This window comes from Lonchura striata, chromosome 3 (assembly GCF_046129695.1).
Source record: "Lonchura striata isolate bLonStr1 chromosome 3, bLonStr1.mat, whole genome shotgun sequence".
NCBI classification, from domain to species: Eukaryota; Metazoa; Chordata; class Aves; order Passeriformes; family Estrildidae; genus Lonchura; species Lonchura striata.
The window spans coordinates 57,290,263-57,303,897 of NC_134605.1; the positions used below are offsets into that span (position 1 = coordinate 57,290,263).

The window sequence follows — 13,635 nt, forward strand, 5'->3', positions numbered from 1 at the left end:
AGAGCAGAGCAGAGTGGGGCAATCCCCTCCCTTGCCTGGCTGGCCGTGCTGTGCCTGATGTCCCCAGGACAGGCTTGGCTCTCCAGGCTGCCAGGGCACTGCTGGCTCATGTACAACTTGCCACTGACCAGGACCCCCAGGTCCCTTTCCGCGGCTCTGCTCTCCAGCCTCTCACCCCTCAAGGACGGCTGAAGTCAATTTGGCTGAATGTGCCTGGCGCTGGAAGCCGCAGAGACCAGGGTGGGGAGGTGTTTCCCGAACAGAGCCCTGCGGGAAGCACGCGTCTCTCGGAGCGTTTCCCCTCCCGCTGCGGGCGGAGCCGGCGGGACCCGGGCCCCACGAGGGGGCTCCGCCCGCCCGGGCACCGGCACCTGCCCTTCCAGCATCCCGCATCCCGCATCCCGCATCCCGCACCGGGCTGGCGTGAGAGCACCGCTCCCGTGCCACGGGCTTCGGAGCAGTTTCACTTTCAGGGTGTTAAACTGCTGTAGGTGTAGGTATGAACAGGGTAACCAGATAGCAACTTCCAGTGGAAGCAACGAAGTACCGGGGACACGACTGATAGTTACTACGTGATCTCACTGTGCTTGGAACATGTACAAATAAATGGTAACGAGCAAATTATTTGAATGCCTTGTACCCACTTAATTTCCCCCTACCTACGAGACACTCGTAGCCACAATAGTTTAAGAAAGCCTGGTACAGAGAAAGTTTTGGAAATAAATCAAGTAAAGAAATCCCACCATATAGGAGGAAAATAGCGTCTTTCTACACACAGCTGAACACAGTAAAGAAGGGGCATTTAAACAGCACACACTGACCAAGATAGGAGCTCAGCTTAACTTCTTTGTATCTTTTAATACAACCTTCATTAAAATTCTTAAGTTAAAATAACTGTGTAATGGCAATCACAAAAGTATAAGGAAAATATATATTCCAGTTCAAGAAGAGATTTAATACATGAGAAAAATCAAGTGATGAGATAATTTAAATGCCATTGTACATATTCCCTGGTCAGGTAAGTAACAGCAGCTGTCCAAGGCACAGTGCTCGACTGCTCACTGCTGTTAGTAGATTACTAGCACTAAAAGAAATGGAGATGCAAACAGCCAGAGCAATGGCGACATAGGGGGACAATGCACAGAAACTGCAGTGACATCTTCAGCTGTCAGCAGGGTTGCTCTCCTTCTCCTGGCGCTGGGCTCACATGACCACCATGATGTCTTCCAGAGGCTTCCGCCTCAGCGCAGGCACAGTGGCGTCTTCCTTGGGGTAGCCCACGGGGAGCAGCAGCAGGAGCTTCTCGTTTGCTGGCCGCTGGAGCAGCACCCGGAGCTGGGGGCCGCAGTTCAGGGGTGTGGAGGTCACTGTGCACAGCCCTGCGTTCTGCAGCAAGACAGCAACTTTTTCTCACCACACCTGTACACATCCTTCTGTCAACTAGTCTGGAAATGCTGCTTCATTAGACCTGCTGCAGCCTTTAGAACACCTGATTTACTGTCAGCCTCAGTGGCACCATAAAAGATGCCTGCTCTGCTTACAGGGAAGTAGAGCATTTCTCCCCTGCAGCAACAGCACAGTCTGCCTTGCCATGTCTGTGTACTGCAGAGCCACAGCCTGCCTGCTGTGCCAGTGTGATGGGGAATCCATGGCCACAGGGAAGCTGAGAGGCAGTTGTGGGGGTATGATTGGAATGTCATCCCATGGTGCTGGTGATTGGACTAGATGATCTTGAAACATCCATTCCAAACCAAATTATTCCCTGATTCTATGATCTGGCTCTTACAGAGAACTATTTCAGTTCTTGCCTCCATACAGCTGGCAGAAAGATGCCTTACAGCCTTGTTTTGAGTTCCTCCTCATGAGCTGTACCTCACAGGGACAGAGGGCACAGGCTCTGCCTCAGAATTTGTCACAGCAGTCTGCTGGCATCTCTCACAGTGGCCATTGTTATGGATTACCTCAGAATCCCAAAATAAGTCTATGTGTCACTCTTCCTCTCATTCAAGATCTCACAAAAACCCCAAAAAATCTGGACAAACAATAAAGAACTGACATCATCCAAGGTGTGATCACACAGCTGAGTCACTTCCTGAGAACTGCACATGTGGATTTCAGTCTCTCTGTCTATGAAATGCAAGCATTTTGGGAGGCTTTGAGATACAAGTCAGCCAAGGAGAGGTGCCCAGGAAATGCACCCATCACGTTAAAGTAATCTCTACAATCTTCTCAAGAGGATTAGAGCAAACACTGGTGGTGCTGAATGGTGCCTGAGGAGCAGCAGTGCACAAAAGAAAGTGTCATTCAAAACAGAATGGAGGAGAAATGGCAGTGCATGGTAGGAAATTGGCCTAATATAAAAGGAGGCACCTTGCTGTTATCTTGCTGACAGGCCAGGTTAACTATCAGAGTAGCTTCTCTATTTAACACTTGTGTGAGTACATCAGGTACAAGAAGCAGAACTGAGCACTGAGAAACTACTGAGAAAATCTAACTGGCTGGTGTTAAACATGCTGAGCTTTACAGATCAGTTCACTTTCAGAAATATCTCAGAAAGACTGATTGAAATAGTACAGCAAGTTCTGTGGAATATGTCCCTGATTTTTTTTTTCAGCATTGTATACTAAAAGTGGTTTGGTGTCAAGCTGTTTTATAGGGATTACTGAAAAGAAGGGGCCAGTGTGGCACCACACAGTCGTACTCCAAAGAGCCTGTCAGCCCTGTTAGCATAAGGCAGAAACCACAGGGGCTGAAGACTGTGCCGAGAAGAGTGACAACTCTGAAAGCTACATTATATTTTTCTTCCTGTTGACCAGTACTGAGGATAGGAATCACCTTCTCAGATGTAGCCCTCTGTAGAATAACATTAAAACTCAAAACTAAGACATATTGACAGGAATTGGAGTAATTCAGAAGACAGAAAATGTTAAAATCTAAACTAGGTTCCACTCACATTTGGGCAGAACGGTCTTGGTAGATAATCCAAACTAATATATTGACTCACAGTATGTTGGTTCTGTCAATGTACCTGCAGTGCAGCAAGCAGGATACCACAAGCAATGGAAACACTGATTTCATTGTAGTAGTGGGTCTTCTTTTTGCCATTTGGAAGTCGCCCATATACCTGCTTGAAAATGAGAATCAAATATGGAGCAGTGTCCAAGTACTCTTTGATCCAATTTGTTCTGCAAAAGAATGTTTAATACATTTATTTTGCAACCTTTTCAGTTTCCTGTAAGTTACATTTACTGTCTGCAAAAGGACACTAAAGGTATATGACAATTATAGCAGTAGACTAAACCTTAGAACATTTACTTAAAAGCATTAAATATTATCACCTTAAATAGAAACATTTCAGAAAGGAAAAAAAAGCTTGAATAGAGTTCTCAATTTCAACAGATTTGGCTGAGGAGTTGATGTGCTCACTCTGAAGAGTGGAATTACATACAAATAAGAGATAGCTCTTGACCTCTTATCTATGAACTGGCCTCATGAGCATTTGCCTTTGTGATTATTTAATTCCTGGAATTTTGCAGATTTGCCTGTTACCAGCAGTGCCAACTTTTTTCTAATTGCAGGGAAGACTGCTCCCAGAAAAGTTCAAAACTATTTTGTCTAAGGTCTAAACCTAAATATATTCCAAAGGCAAAAATTGTTATTCTTTTCCTGGGTATTTAATCCCTGTTACAATACATTTGGTTCCAAATTTCTTAAATTACAATCATGATATAGGATTTAGATAAGAAAATTAGTGTTTTCTACTGTTGTCACTCAAAACATAAGAACCTTCGGCATTTAGTTGTTCGCATAGCACATAAAGTTGCATAGCACCTAAGCATCTGAAAAATAGTAACATAATCAAACCAGCAGGGCAAGTCAACCCTACAAAATTTTGTGCATGTGCTCTATTTGACAAGCCAAGACTCAGTAGATATCTTCCCATTGCGTGAAGTTAAGCAAGTCAGTCAGACTTTGGAGGGCATTTGGAACAACTAAATATTGCATAATTCAGCACTTGGATAGGGACAAGCCTTGGGGCTTCCTCAGTTGGTAGCAAAGTTTCTAGTGACTTTGGGAGCTTGGCTGTTTGGCAAACAACAGAAGAAATCTGGGACCAGAGTTTCAGCCACAGAGGTTACGTAGGAAAAAATAATGATGGAGCCAAGTGCTTGGAAAACTTTCAAAATGGAGAGCATGTAATCCCTTTTACTGGAAGCAATTTTATGAACCAGACACCAAGGCACAGTTCTATATAGATTTAGAAGCTTTTGTTTCCAAACATAGATTTTAGAAAAACATTAAAAGTGAGAGGGAGGATGAAATAGAAAATTATAGAAATCTTTCCTCACTGAAACAACAGCTATCTTCACATCCCTTAGGTAATTGACTTTTCATACCTCAGTCTTTTCAGGTCATTAACCCATCTGTCTCCCATCCTTTTTTTGTAGTTGATTTCCTCTTCTTCTTCTACAATTTCACGAATTTTATGTTTTAAATATGGATCTTGCACTACCACAAAGGTCCAGGGCTCAGTGTGTGCTCCACTAGGTGAAGTACCTTCATATAAAAACAGGGAAAAGTAAAAACCCAGGAAGGAGGGTGGGCAGCTCTTCCTTGTGGGTTTTAGGCTGACCAACTGAGCAATGGGAAAGTAAGTGGATGAGATGGGAAGAAAAGGACTAAGTTCTGGCAGACAATCCTGTTCATTACGTTCTCAGAGAATGTGAGATCCCATTGAAGAACAGAGGTTAGTCCTTTTATACTGCCATTTTACAGGAAGCCAGTGTTAAAGATTTGTAAAATAATCCTTTTTTGATGGTTCTTATGATGAGGCAGTAATATGGTGCAACAGATATGAATGCAGTAATGCTATTACAAAGTGTTGTACTAAAAACAGAGCTCTGTCTGAATACAGCCAACTCTGATATGTGGTTTTAGCTAAAGGGTGAAAATAATGGCTTTCAGGAAAACAAGGCTGAGTGATCACCGGCAGTAACCTGTCAGTGACTGACAAAGATAAGGAGCTGTACAACACAGACATCTGCCATAGAGCATACAGGTTTGAGTCTGTTGTCCCAAAGACAGTTGGTGTTCATAGGTGTGCACATATCTATTATATGTGTTATATTTATATTTAATATATATTTTATACATATATATATATATATATATATATATAAAATTTGTACTTTCTCACCCACCAACACCACTGGAGAAATATTTGAACTGCCTAGAGGTTAAAAGCAAGAAGCTGAAGAATATATATCTGCACAGGTTCACAGATATATTGATTAAGAAGACTGTTGAAATCTCTGATCCCTCATACACATTTAAAAATATTAGAAGAACTTGCATACAATACTAAGGATTGGTTTTAGTTCAAGAAATGCTGAATAAGCAGCTTGAACTTTCCTGATATATGAAAGTGTTTTTATATTGTGAATCTTGCTTCTCCTCAGGTTTGGGTAAAAACTGATGGCATTCATGCTTCCCTTTGTTTTCTTTTTCTCTACACAGCCCAAAGCTTTCAGGGTTACTAAGTACTTCATCTGCACGCCAGACTTGTTTGCTTTGCTGCATTTGCCAAAACATGCTCAGTGTTTTAATGATGCTTGGTTAATTAGAGGGACATGGAGACTTTACAGTGCAGTAACAAAGCTGCTTACAGTTCTTAAAGGGAAAATAATGCACCTCAAATGTGGAGATTCTTTAGATTATTAACCTTGCTAAAGGCTACTGAACTTTTCTCTAAGGCAGCTTGGGAATGTTTTCTATAGTAGCAGCAGCTGGTCCATAGAATAAGAGAAATCATAAGAATCAAAACCACCCCTGGCTGAAGTCGATGAGTGCTAATTCATTCCAGCTACAGGTGAATCTAGGAAAACCATAAGCAAAATTCCAGTTCCCTTGGCTTCTCCACACCACCTTTTCACAGTTACATAGTTGAACAGCAGTGGTGATCCTTTTTTTTTTTCCCCAGACCTTGAACCACTCAGTACCTACCTGCTGTTCTGATGACATTATCGATAACCTCCCTGGGGACTGGCTCATCACTGAGAAACCTGACAGATCGCCTCTTATTTAGAAGCTCATAGAATGTCTGAGACCTCTTAATCATTTCAGCCTCAGAGTAGCGCTCGCCAGTGAAGGGGACATGGGCAACATTTTCTTCAAGTCCTTGCCACTCTTCCTCACCCTCTGCAAGAAAATACAAGTGGTTAGGGATTTTTTTTGCTGGAGAATGCTGCTGATATCCTCGGCATTCACACTGTAAGGCACCTTGTCCTGTACTGGCATACACTGCGCTTCTACCCTACTGGTAAGGCAAAGTCTGAGGTTCCAGGTGACACAACTCATCAATCCCCAGCTCCAGCTACTGAATAAACAACTTGTTTAAATACCAAGAGGCAGGAGGGTCCTGGTGGGCTCTAGTAAGTGTGATCCACAAACAAGTCATTGCCTTCTCCACTTCAGCCTGCAAGCCTGCCTGCAAAAATGGGTTACAAGCTGAAACAGCATAGAAAAAGTGGACAGGCTTCCAGCCCAATTTTCTCAGCAAGTAAATGTGAACATGTGTGTTCCTTCTTGAGCTGTTCAATAAGGAAAAAAATCAGTTAAATTACTGAAGTTAATGAGAGAGCTTAACTACCAATATGTGTAAAATCTCCTCTGAAGAGCTGAATGTCAACTTCTTCCATATTCATGTTTCATAGCAGAAACATTGCAAGCTTTGGCTCTGCAGAAATGTGACTCTGTGTGGTCAAGCTCTTTGGTTTCCTGATACTTTCAGCATAAGAGGAAATGGATGTCAGGCATCTATATTTAGGCTAACAACATATCAAATGTAGGATATTGTGTTTCTTGTCTTTAATTTAAAAATTCAAAATTATTCTCAGTTTCACTGAAATATGTCTGTTTATATCACAAAATGAATCTTCTGTTGTCTCTGAGGCCTCTTTCTGCCCCATATTCCTAGAATCAGCATGGGCAGCATTTTTTTTGCAGCTATGATGTGGAAGTTAAAGCCATTTAAATTCTACATTTTGACTAGTCAATAGTATTGAGCAATCTGTTACAGAGAGCTGAGTCAGGAAAAAATATTCCAGTCCTTTTTCTGTCACTATTAGGCTATTATTCCCAAATCATAGCAATCTCCAGCACAAATAGAAACAGCAATTACTTCTGTGTTTTAGTAGTATGCAGTTGCCTTAGAGACTAGGCTGGCTTTTTGTTCATTTTAAAAGTAGGGAAATATTCACAAGTGTGGCTCAGCCTGTGCATAGGGGTGAAATAAATCCAGTTTCATAAACTGAATCTAAATGGAATAGTTCTGGTCCCCAAACCACACATTTCATTTGTGCACAAAGAATTCACCCTGAGAATTTGTTTTGTTTAGCATTTCATGCCGGTGTTAAGCACTCTTGGTCATAGTCTGCAAGGACCTGGCTCCAGGTTAATGGAAAGCAGTGAGCCCTTGTAAAGATTATATTAGTGATCATCTTGTGCACATTCAAAAAGTAAAAGAGTGCCTCTTGATAAGGTTCCCTTTGTGGCTTTCACTCAGTAAAATAGTGAGTGCTTGCTTGTTTTGTGTTGTGGGGGGATTTTCCTGTGTAAGTAGAAGAGAAGTGAAGCTGCTGTTTGGTCAAGATAGTTCAACTTAATAATAAGGTGAAAAAAGAAATGTGCTTCCAAAGATTTTGAACATGGGACAAAGGTGAGATGGCTAATGAGAATGGAAAACCTCAATACAGTCAATGTGGGAAAACTGGCTGAAACAGAAAAACCTAGAAATGCAGGAACTGACACACAAAACCAAAACTCTCCTGGCAATTTTTTTAAAGTAAATTGATCTATTATATAGTCTCTTCCACCATGTGTCTACCATTCTTTCTTAGCAGTTAACATTATCCATATGCTAACTTTAAATCATTATCAGCACCATCTGTTTAGTGCATGCTCTCTATATCTCTAATTGCTGTGTTTAGACACACTCCTGTTTGTACAGTCACGTTCTACAATACCACAAGTGTCTTGTTTATATCTCTTTGTATTCCACCACTTGATGGACAACAGACATCCTGCTAGCAAGTCTATTACCTTGTTAGCCACATTCTCAAGATTGCCATCAATTCTGTTGCCCCTTTACAGCAGTCATCAAGCTTCCTACTTTTTAAGTAAATGTGGAGTGGTTTTGGCTCAGACTTCCCAAATGGAATCTCATTTTAAACATACATTTTTCTATCTCTATCAGAAATTCCTCTCTGGATACATTTTAGGATAATAACTATGTTCTTCCCAGCAGTTCATATGGGAAGTTATAATCAGCCTGCAAATAATGTAATACATTCTACCTCAGTTTGAAGCATGAGTTCTTAATTAAAAACTCATACTGAGAACAGTATGTTGTCATTTCACTTCTGTTGGCCACTTTTTTTACCTACACTGACACTTCTCTGTGTTGCTGGCTTCCAGTTGTATGTCATTAAGATATTTCACTTTTACTCTCCTTGGTTTTATGCAAAGACCACCAGATAATATTAACAATTGATCCTGAGACTGATCCTTGAGAATCTCTAGTCAAGACCACCCCATTTGCTTTCCAAAGAAGTTTCTTCCATAGAAAATTGCTTCCTGAGCACACAGTTCCTCTCTATCTCTCTTTTCCAGTGTAAAGACATGATGCATAGGAAAAAAATTCAATGTATGTAAAGAAAGTTTTCACATCTTTAGTCTTAAATGCTGAATAACTGACCCTGTGGGTTCTTTATCTGATTAATGGCAGACTGCTGCAAAATGGGCCACTGCAGGAATCTCAGCAGTGAATCCAGCCCTGAACTGAGTGTGACTAATAGGGAACTAAAAGAGATGGATTACCCTATTAGTGGATTATAAATAGTGGTTAGCAGGCTGATCCTGGAAGCCTTAAGATCTCTGGGCCAGGGATCTTAAGCAAAAGAAGTAGCAAGTTGGAGAGGCACAGACCCTGGAAGAAAAAACCCAGCATCAAAATATTGTGAAAATTACCTCAACTGGAATACAGTTGCCAAAGGTTTCTTATGATCTTAAGATAGATAGTTTTCTCTTTTTAAAGAGAAAACTTAGTATAAGGAAAGCTGAGAGGTGGTTACTATCCATAAACCACAGGTTACTATCCATAAACCAGGGCTGGAAAAGAATCCTTTAAAATCAAGATGATGGAACAGATTAAATACATAGACAGTAGTATTAAATAAGTTTGGGCAGGCAGAAAGGTAGAGAAGGGTTTTTTATCCATAGTAACAAATTCCGGACCAGCCTTTCAGCAGGTTTAAAGAAAAAGTGTCACAAAAGTCCAGTTTTCATGTTCATTCAGCTGTTGACAAAGGCTGGATGTATTTGCAGGAGCAGAAAGATACACATGGTAATGCATTGTGTCCATCTGAGACCTGTGTTCCTAAATGATACAATTTCTACTGCCTCATCCATGTAAGTAGTAGTATTACTAAGATATGGGAAGTCTTTGAAACTGGGGAGAGGAGAAATGCTTTTTAGTGGGACAGGTGTATTATAAGGAGTATCACAAGCAAGCACATTTTCAGGAGAAATGGAACATTTGGGACTTTGTGTGTTTTGTAGTCCTTAAGTAGAGTGTATCATCAAGTGTCCTTGCCAAACCACAGCACAACAATATCTCATTTTGAACCTTATAAATGAAGAAAAAAGTTACAGGATAGATGGGCATGCAAACAAATCTGAAGTACTGCCAGTTTAAGCATTAAACAAATAGACTGTGTGCTTTGCACTTAACAAAAGAATTGGGTTTCTGGCTGCTACGAGAAACATTCATCCCTTCAGCTGTGGAAAGCGCAACACAGACAAGCTCAGGAGCGCTTGGCCCTCACCATTCTACCCTTCATTGCCAATGAGTGACCCTACTGAGTCTGCCCAAGCAGTTCAGCTACTCACAGTGAATGCTCTGCTGCTCAAAGCTATGTCCTTCTCGTGGGAAGCATCCCTGAGGGCTCCACTTCAGGGAAGGCTCATGGAGCTACAAGTGTGGCTGGTGCTATTCTGTTTTTCTGCTGAGTGCTTCACTCTCTCAGCAAATAGACCTTGCTTTGGTCAGGGACATGAAGCAAGAGACTTGGTCGTCAGCTGCCCCTTACTATTCAGGGGGCTGCTGAAAATTCAGCTTGTTCACGTGGGGCAGCCCTAGATTCTAGCTTTAGACAAGGCCATAAGAATATAACCTTCATGTTACTTAACTTAAATTCTCTTCAGAGGAACTTAATCTTTAAACACAAACCAGCCAAACACATTTAAGTAGAACTGAGCTTGTCTGATAAAGTAAGATACATTTATAAAATAACAGAATTTACACAGCAGGTAAAGTATTCTTTAGAATTAGAAAAATCTCTTTATACATCCATGTTTCTAATTCAGCATCCATGTTTTCATTTCAGCAGCTTCCATTTCCTAGTGCAGTCAGTGAAAATTTTTACACTGACAACAAGGTTAACATATTTTGATCTTTAATTAAGACTCTAGCAAAGTAACAGATCCTTACTAACTCTTTCTGCTCCTTACTACTCTTCTTATTTAGGCTGGGCTGAAGAAAAATTTCCTGGTGAAGAAAAAATTTCCCTATGAATGATTAAATTATTTTAATATTTCTAGAGATAAAAGGCACGACTGTTTTACAAATAAATTAGTCTGAATCACATTTCATTAAGGGAATGATCATTATTTGTTACTAAAAGAAAAATAGCAAGAAAATTTAATATTGGATGACATGGTATATTGAGAAAAGTTTTATTTAAAAGTAAATAAAACTTAGTAAGTAAATAAAACTTAGCATCAGTACTAACATGTCTACCTGTTAAAATTTTTTTGAAAGCAATTTTTTTGTAACAAAAAATAGTACAGTTTTGAATTTAGTACTTGAATGAAAGGGAAAGCAACTAACACATAAAAGACTAAAATTTTATATATGGAGCTGTGGCAGTGAGGCTCCTTGATAAGAGCTAATAGTTTGTTTATGCAAAGGATCTAAATTCCTTAACTGATGGAAACACCTATAATCCAAGATGGTAATTCATAGATTATTATTTGAACTTCCCACAGGAATTCTAATTTGCAGCATTTTAACTGAAGTAGTAAGTCATTAGTGACAAAGAAATTATGGAATAATTTTATACAGAATCTATTTTGCATTGAACAAAGGAGGATACAACAGGTGAACTGATTTGTAAAGAAATTTTATATATTTGGAAAATAGTCAACAGGGTTTAAACCCTTCTTGGTATCAACTATTTTCAGAAACTGATAAACTAGCTGAAAGTACACTGAACACTAACAAAAGAGCTATAATAGTTCTTAGAAAAAGGTCTATATGCAGAAAAACACTGTAAGTTTTAAGATTCCTAGAAGCAGACTGAGGGAAGTGTTATTATGGGGAAAAAAATAACACAGAAAGACCCTTCAAAAAGTCTTTGAAATCACCATGAGGGAGGGAACAAAAAGCTGCATTAACTACAACTTTAAAAAATTGATAGGAACAGAACTCTGTAGATTTTTGTTTTACAAAGAAATAAAGTGAGTTTATGGAGGATAGTTAGGAAATAAGAAGAAGGTAGGTCACATTTTGAGCTTAGACTTTTTTGTCCAAGCTGTGAATCAGAAAAAGCTAATGAAAATAAAGGGCATTCTGCATGGGTTCAAATATGCAGCTGAGGGACCAGATCATCACCACCACCACATTTTGTCCTTAAATATTTGATCAACGCAGCTCCCAACAAAGCTTCCATTGACATTCTCAGAAGCCACAAATGGAGGACCTTTGTAAAAACAGTAATAAACCCATTTCCAACTTTTTAGCTGTGCTGAGACCAAATATGTAGCACTGAGTGATAAAGTGGGATGACTTGCAGATAAAAATTCTCTGCTCACATCTCCCCTTTGCTCACACTAATAAAGCCTAGGAAAAGACTGTGGGGAATTCAGCAGGATCTCCTCTCTTTCCTTACACTGTCCATAGAGTCCCTCATAGGTCTGAGATCTGCTGTACAGAGGAACAGACAGGAGTCTCTGAGAATATGTTTTATACATATACATATATATATATATACATATATATGTGCATGTGTGTGTGTGTGTGTGTGTGTGTGTTTTGCACTCTGATCTGTGGGGTCTGGAGGGAATTTACACCAAGAGTAACACTACTACATGAGGAATGCCTCCTTCCTGGGAGCTGACAAGCTCAGGGCACAGCAGCAGTGTTGTGCTGATCATTGCTGTCACTGCGGAGAAGCCCAGAAGATTGCACCTCCTTTATTCATATCAGCAGATAAAATTCAAACAACAAAAGTACAACAAAAGTGCTTAGGATAAGATTTTTCTTACCTTCCTCTTCTAAGGGATGGTCAGTGCTATCTTTTAAATCTTCATCCACCCATGGGCGAGATGGATGCTTGCTTTTAGTGTCACATTTTTCCTTCTCTCCATTCGTCTTCTTCATTATTACCCCAATCAAAACACACATAATGGCTATAAATACTGGTGTGAGGGAAGAAAAGAGCACCATGACTGTGGAAATGTGGAGCCTTTCTTCCACGTTCAGTAGTTTCTCATGAAAAGGAGAGGCTGAAGAGGGAAGAGCAGCAAAGCAATAAGCAAGAAGGGGTGGACTCAAGGTTCAGTCCTCCACCCTATCTTGCTTCTACTTTTCAGACACCGCCTCCACAACCTCATCTGTGATGGGCTCCTGCTGTTAATAAACAGCTCCTGCAGTTAAAAAAACCCTCCAGACCCAGGTTTATATATTTTCTGAGAAGAAACAATCTTATAAACAGCAAGCAGAGTCACTCACCAGACACATAAATGCTGTCCAGTGCAAAATAAATTTAAAAAACCCTAGGTCTTTTCAAACTCCAGACTAAGGCAAAAGACTTCTCCCCTCTTATTTTTACTGTTATGCTTATTCCAGTAATCTTCCTTGTAACAGTGATTATGAGACGAGCCAAGTGGGAATGCGACTTTTAAAAACTAATGGCACCTCTTCAATGTTTAACTCATAAAATTAGCATTTCACATGTATCCCAGGAATTCAGACTATCACCAATCACCAATCAGTTTGCAGCACCACCCTTGGCTATGTCAACAGGTCAATAGAACACATAAGTAAAGGGGCAGCGTTGCCTCTCTATAAAGCGTGAGTGAGACAATTCACAGAGACCTGTATTCATCCTGGGAATGACAGGATGGGGAACTGACAGGAAGAATTCAAGGAGTCAAAGTAAAATTATGTGAGGGCTGCAGTGAATTTAAAAGGCATGTTTCAGCATCTTATAGAAGATTAAAAACTGATAGGATCCTGGTTTAATCCAATAATGGCCAATGTCCAAATGCTTAACCCATTTTTACCTCAGGCAGCTGCTTGGGAACTGAAGCAACACAGCAACACTGATTTGCTATCTTTACCTGGGGCTATTAGGACATACTGGATGATGAAATGTCAGATAGCAATGGATGCTGAGGGCTGTGCTGGAGAGCAGGGTACAGGAGTGCTCTCTGTATGTAGTCACCAGTGTTCATCAGCTCTTCTTAGCACCTCCTAAGCACCATCCTTGCCAAGCCTTATCTCATGCCATACAG

General features: G+C 40.4%; 1 protein-coding gene across 2 annotated transcripts; it reads right to left on the bottom strand.

Moving 5' to 3' along the window:
- Positions 1-833: 833 nt before the first annotated feature.
- IYD (iodotyrosine deiodinase) lies at positions 834-12,791 on the bottom strand. 2 transcript variants are annotated; one of them, XM_021540544.2, is made up of 5 exons: positions 12,385-12,791; positions 6,004-6,198; positions 4,398-4,557; positions 3,029-3,185; positions 834-1,386 (listed from the first exon to the last, which is right to left on the bottom strand). In XM_021540544.2, the coding sequence occupies exons 1-5, from the start codon at positions 12,563-12,565 to the stop codon at positions 1,204-1,206; spliced, it is 876 nt and encodes a 291-aa protein (XP_021396219.1). In that variant the 5' UTR covers positions 12,566-12,791; the 3' UTR covers positions 834-1,203. The 2 variants fall into 2 exon arrangements, with proteins under 2 accessions (XP_021396219.1, XP_077637918.1); XM_077781792.1 differs by lacking the exon at positions 834-1,386 and adding an exon at positions 1,403-2,270.
- Between the last annotated feature and the right edge of the window lie 844 nt (positions 12,792-13,635).

What these genes read in the sequence shown, in the direction of transcription:
- IYD (XM_021540544.2), bottom strand. Translation starts at nt 12,565, where the DNA reads ATGGTGCTCTTTTCTTCCCTCACACCAGTATTTATAGCCATTATGTGT. An exon ending in CCATCCCTTAGAAGAGGAAG is followed by an intron (nt 6,199 to 12,384) that starts GTAAGAAAAATC and finishes ATTTTCTTGCAG; the next exon opens with AGGGTGAGGAAGAGTGGCAA. An exon ending in AATGACCTGAAAAGACTGAG is followed by an intron (nt 3,186 to 4,397) that starts GTATGAAAAGTC and finishes ATTCTTTTGCAG; the next exon opens with AACAAATTGGATCAAAGAGT.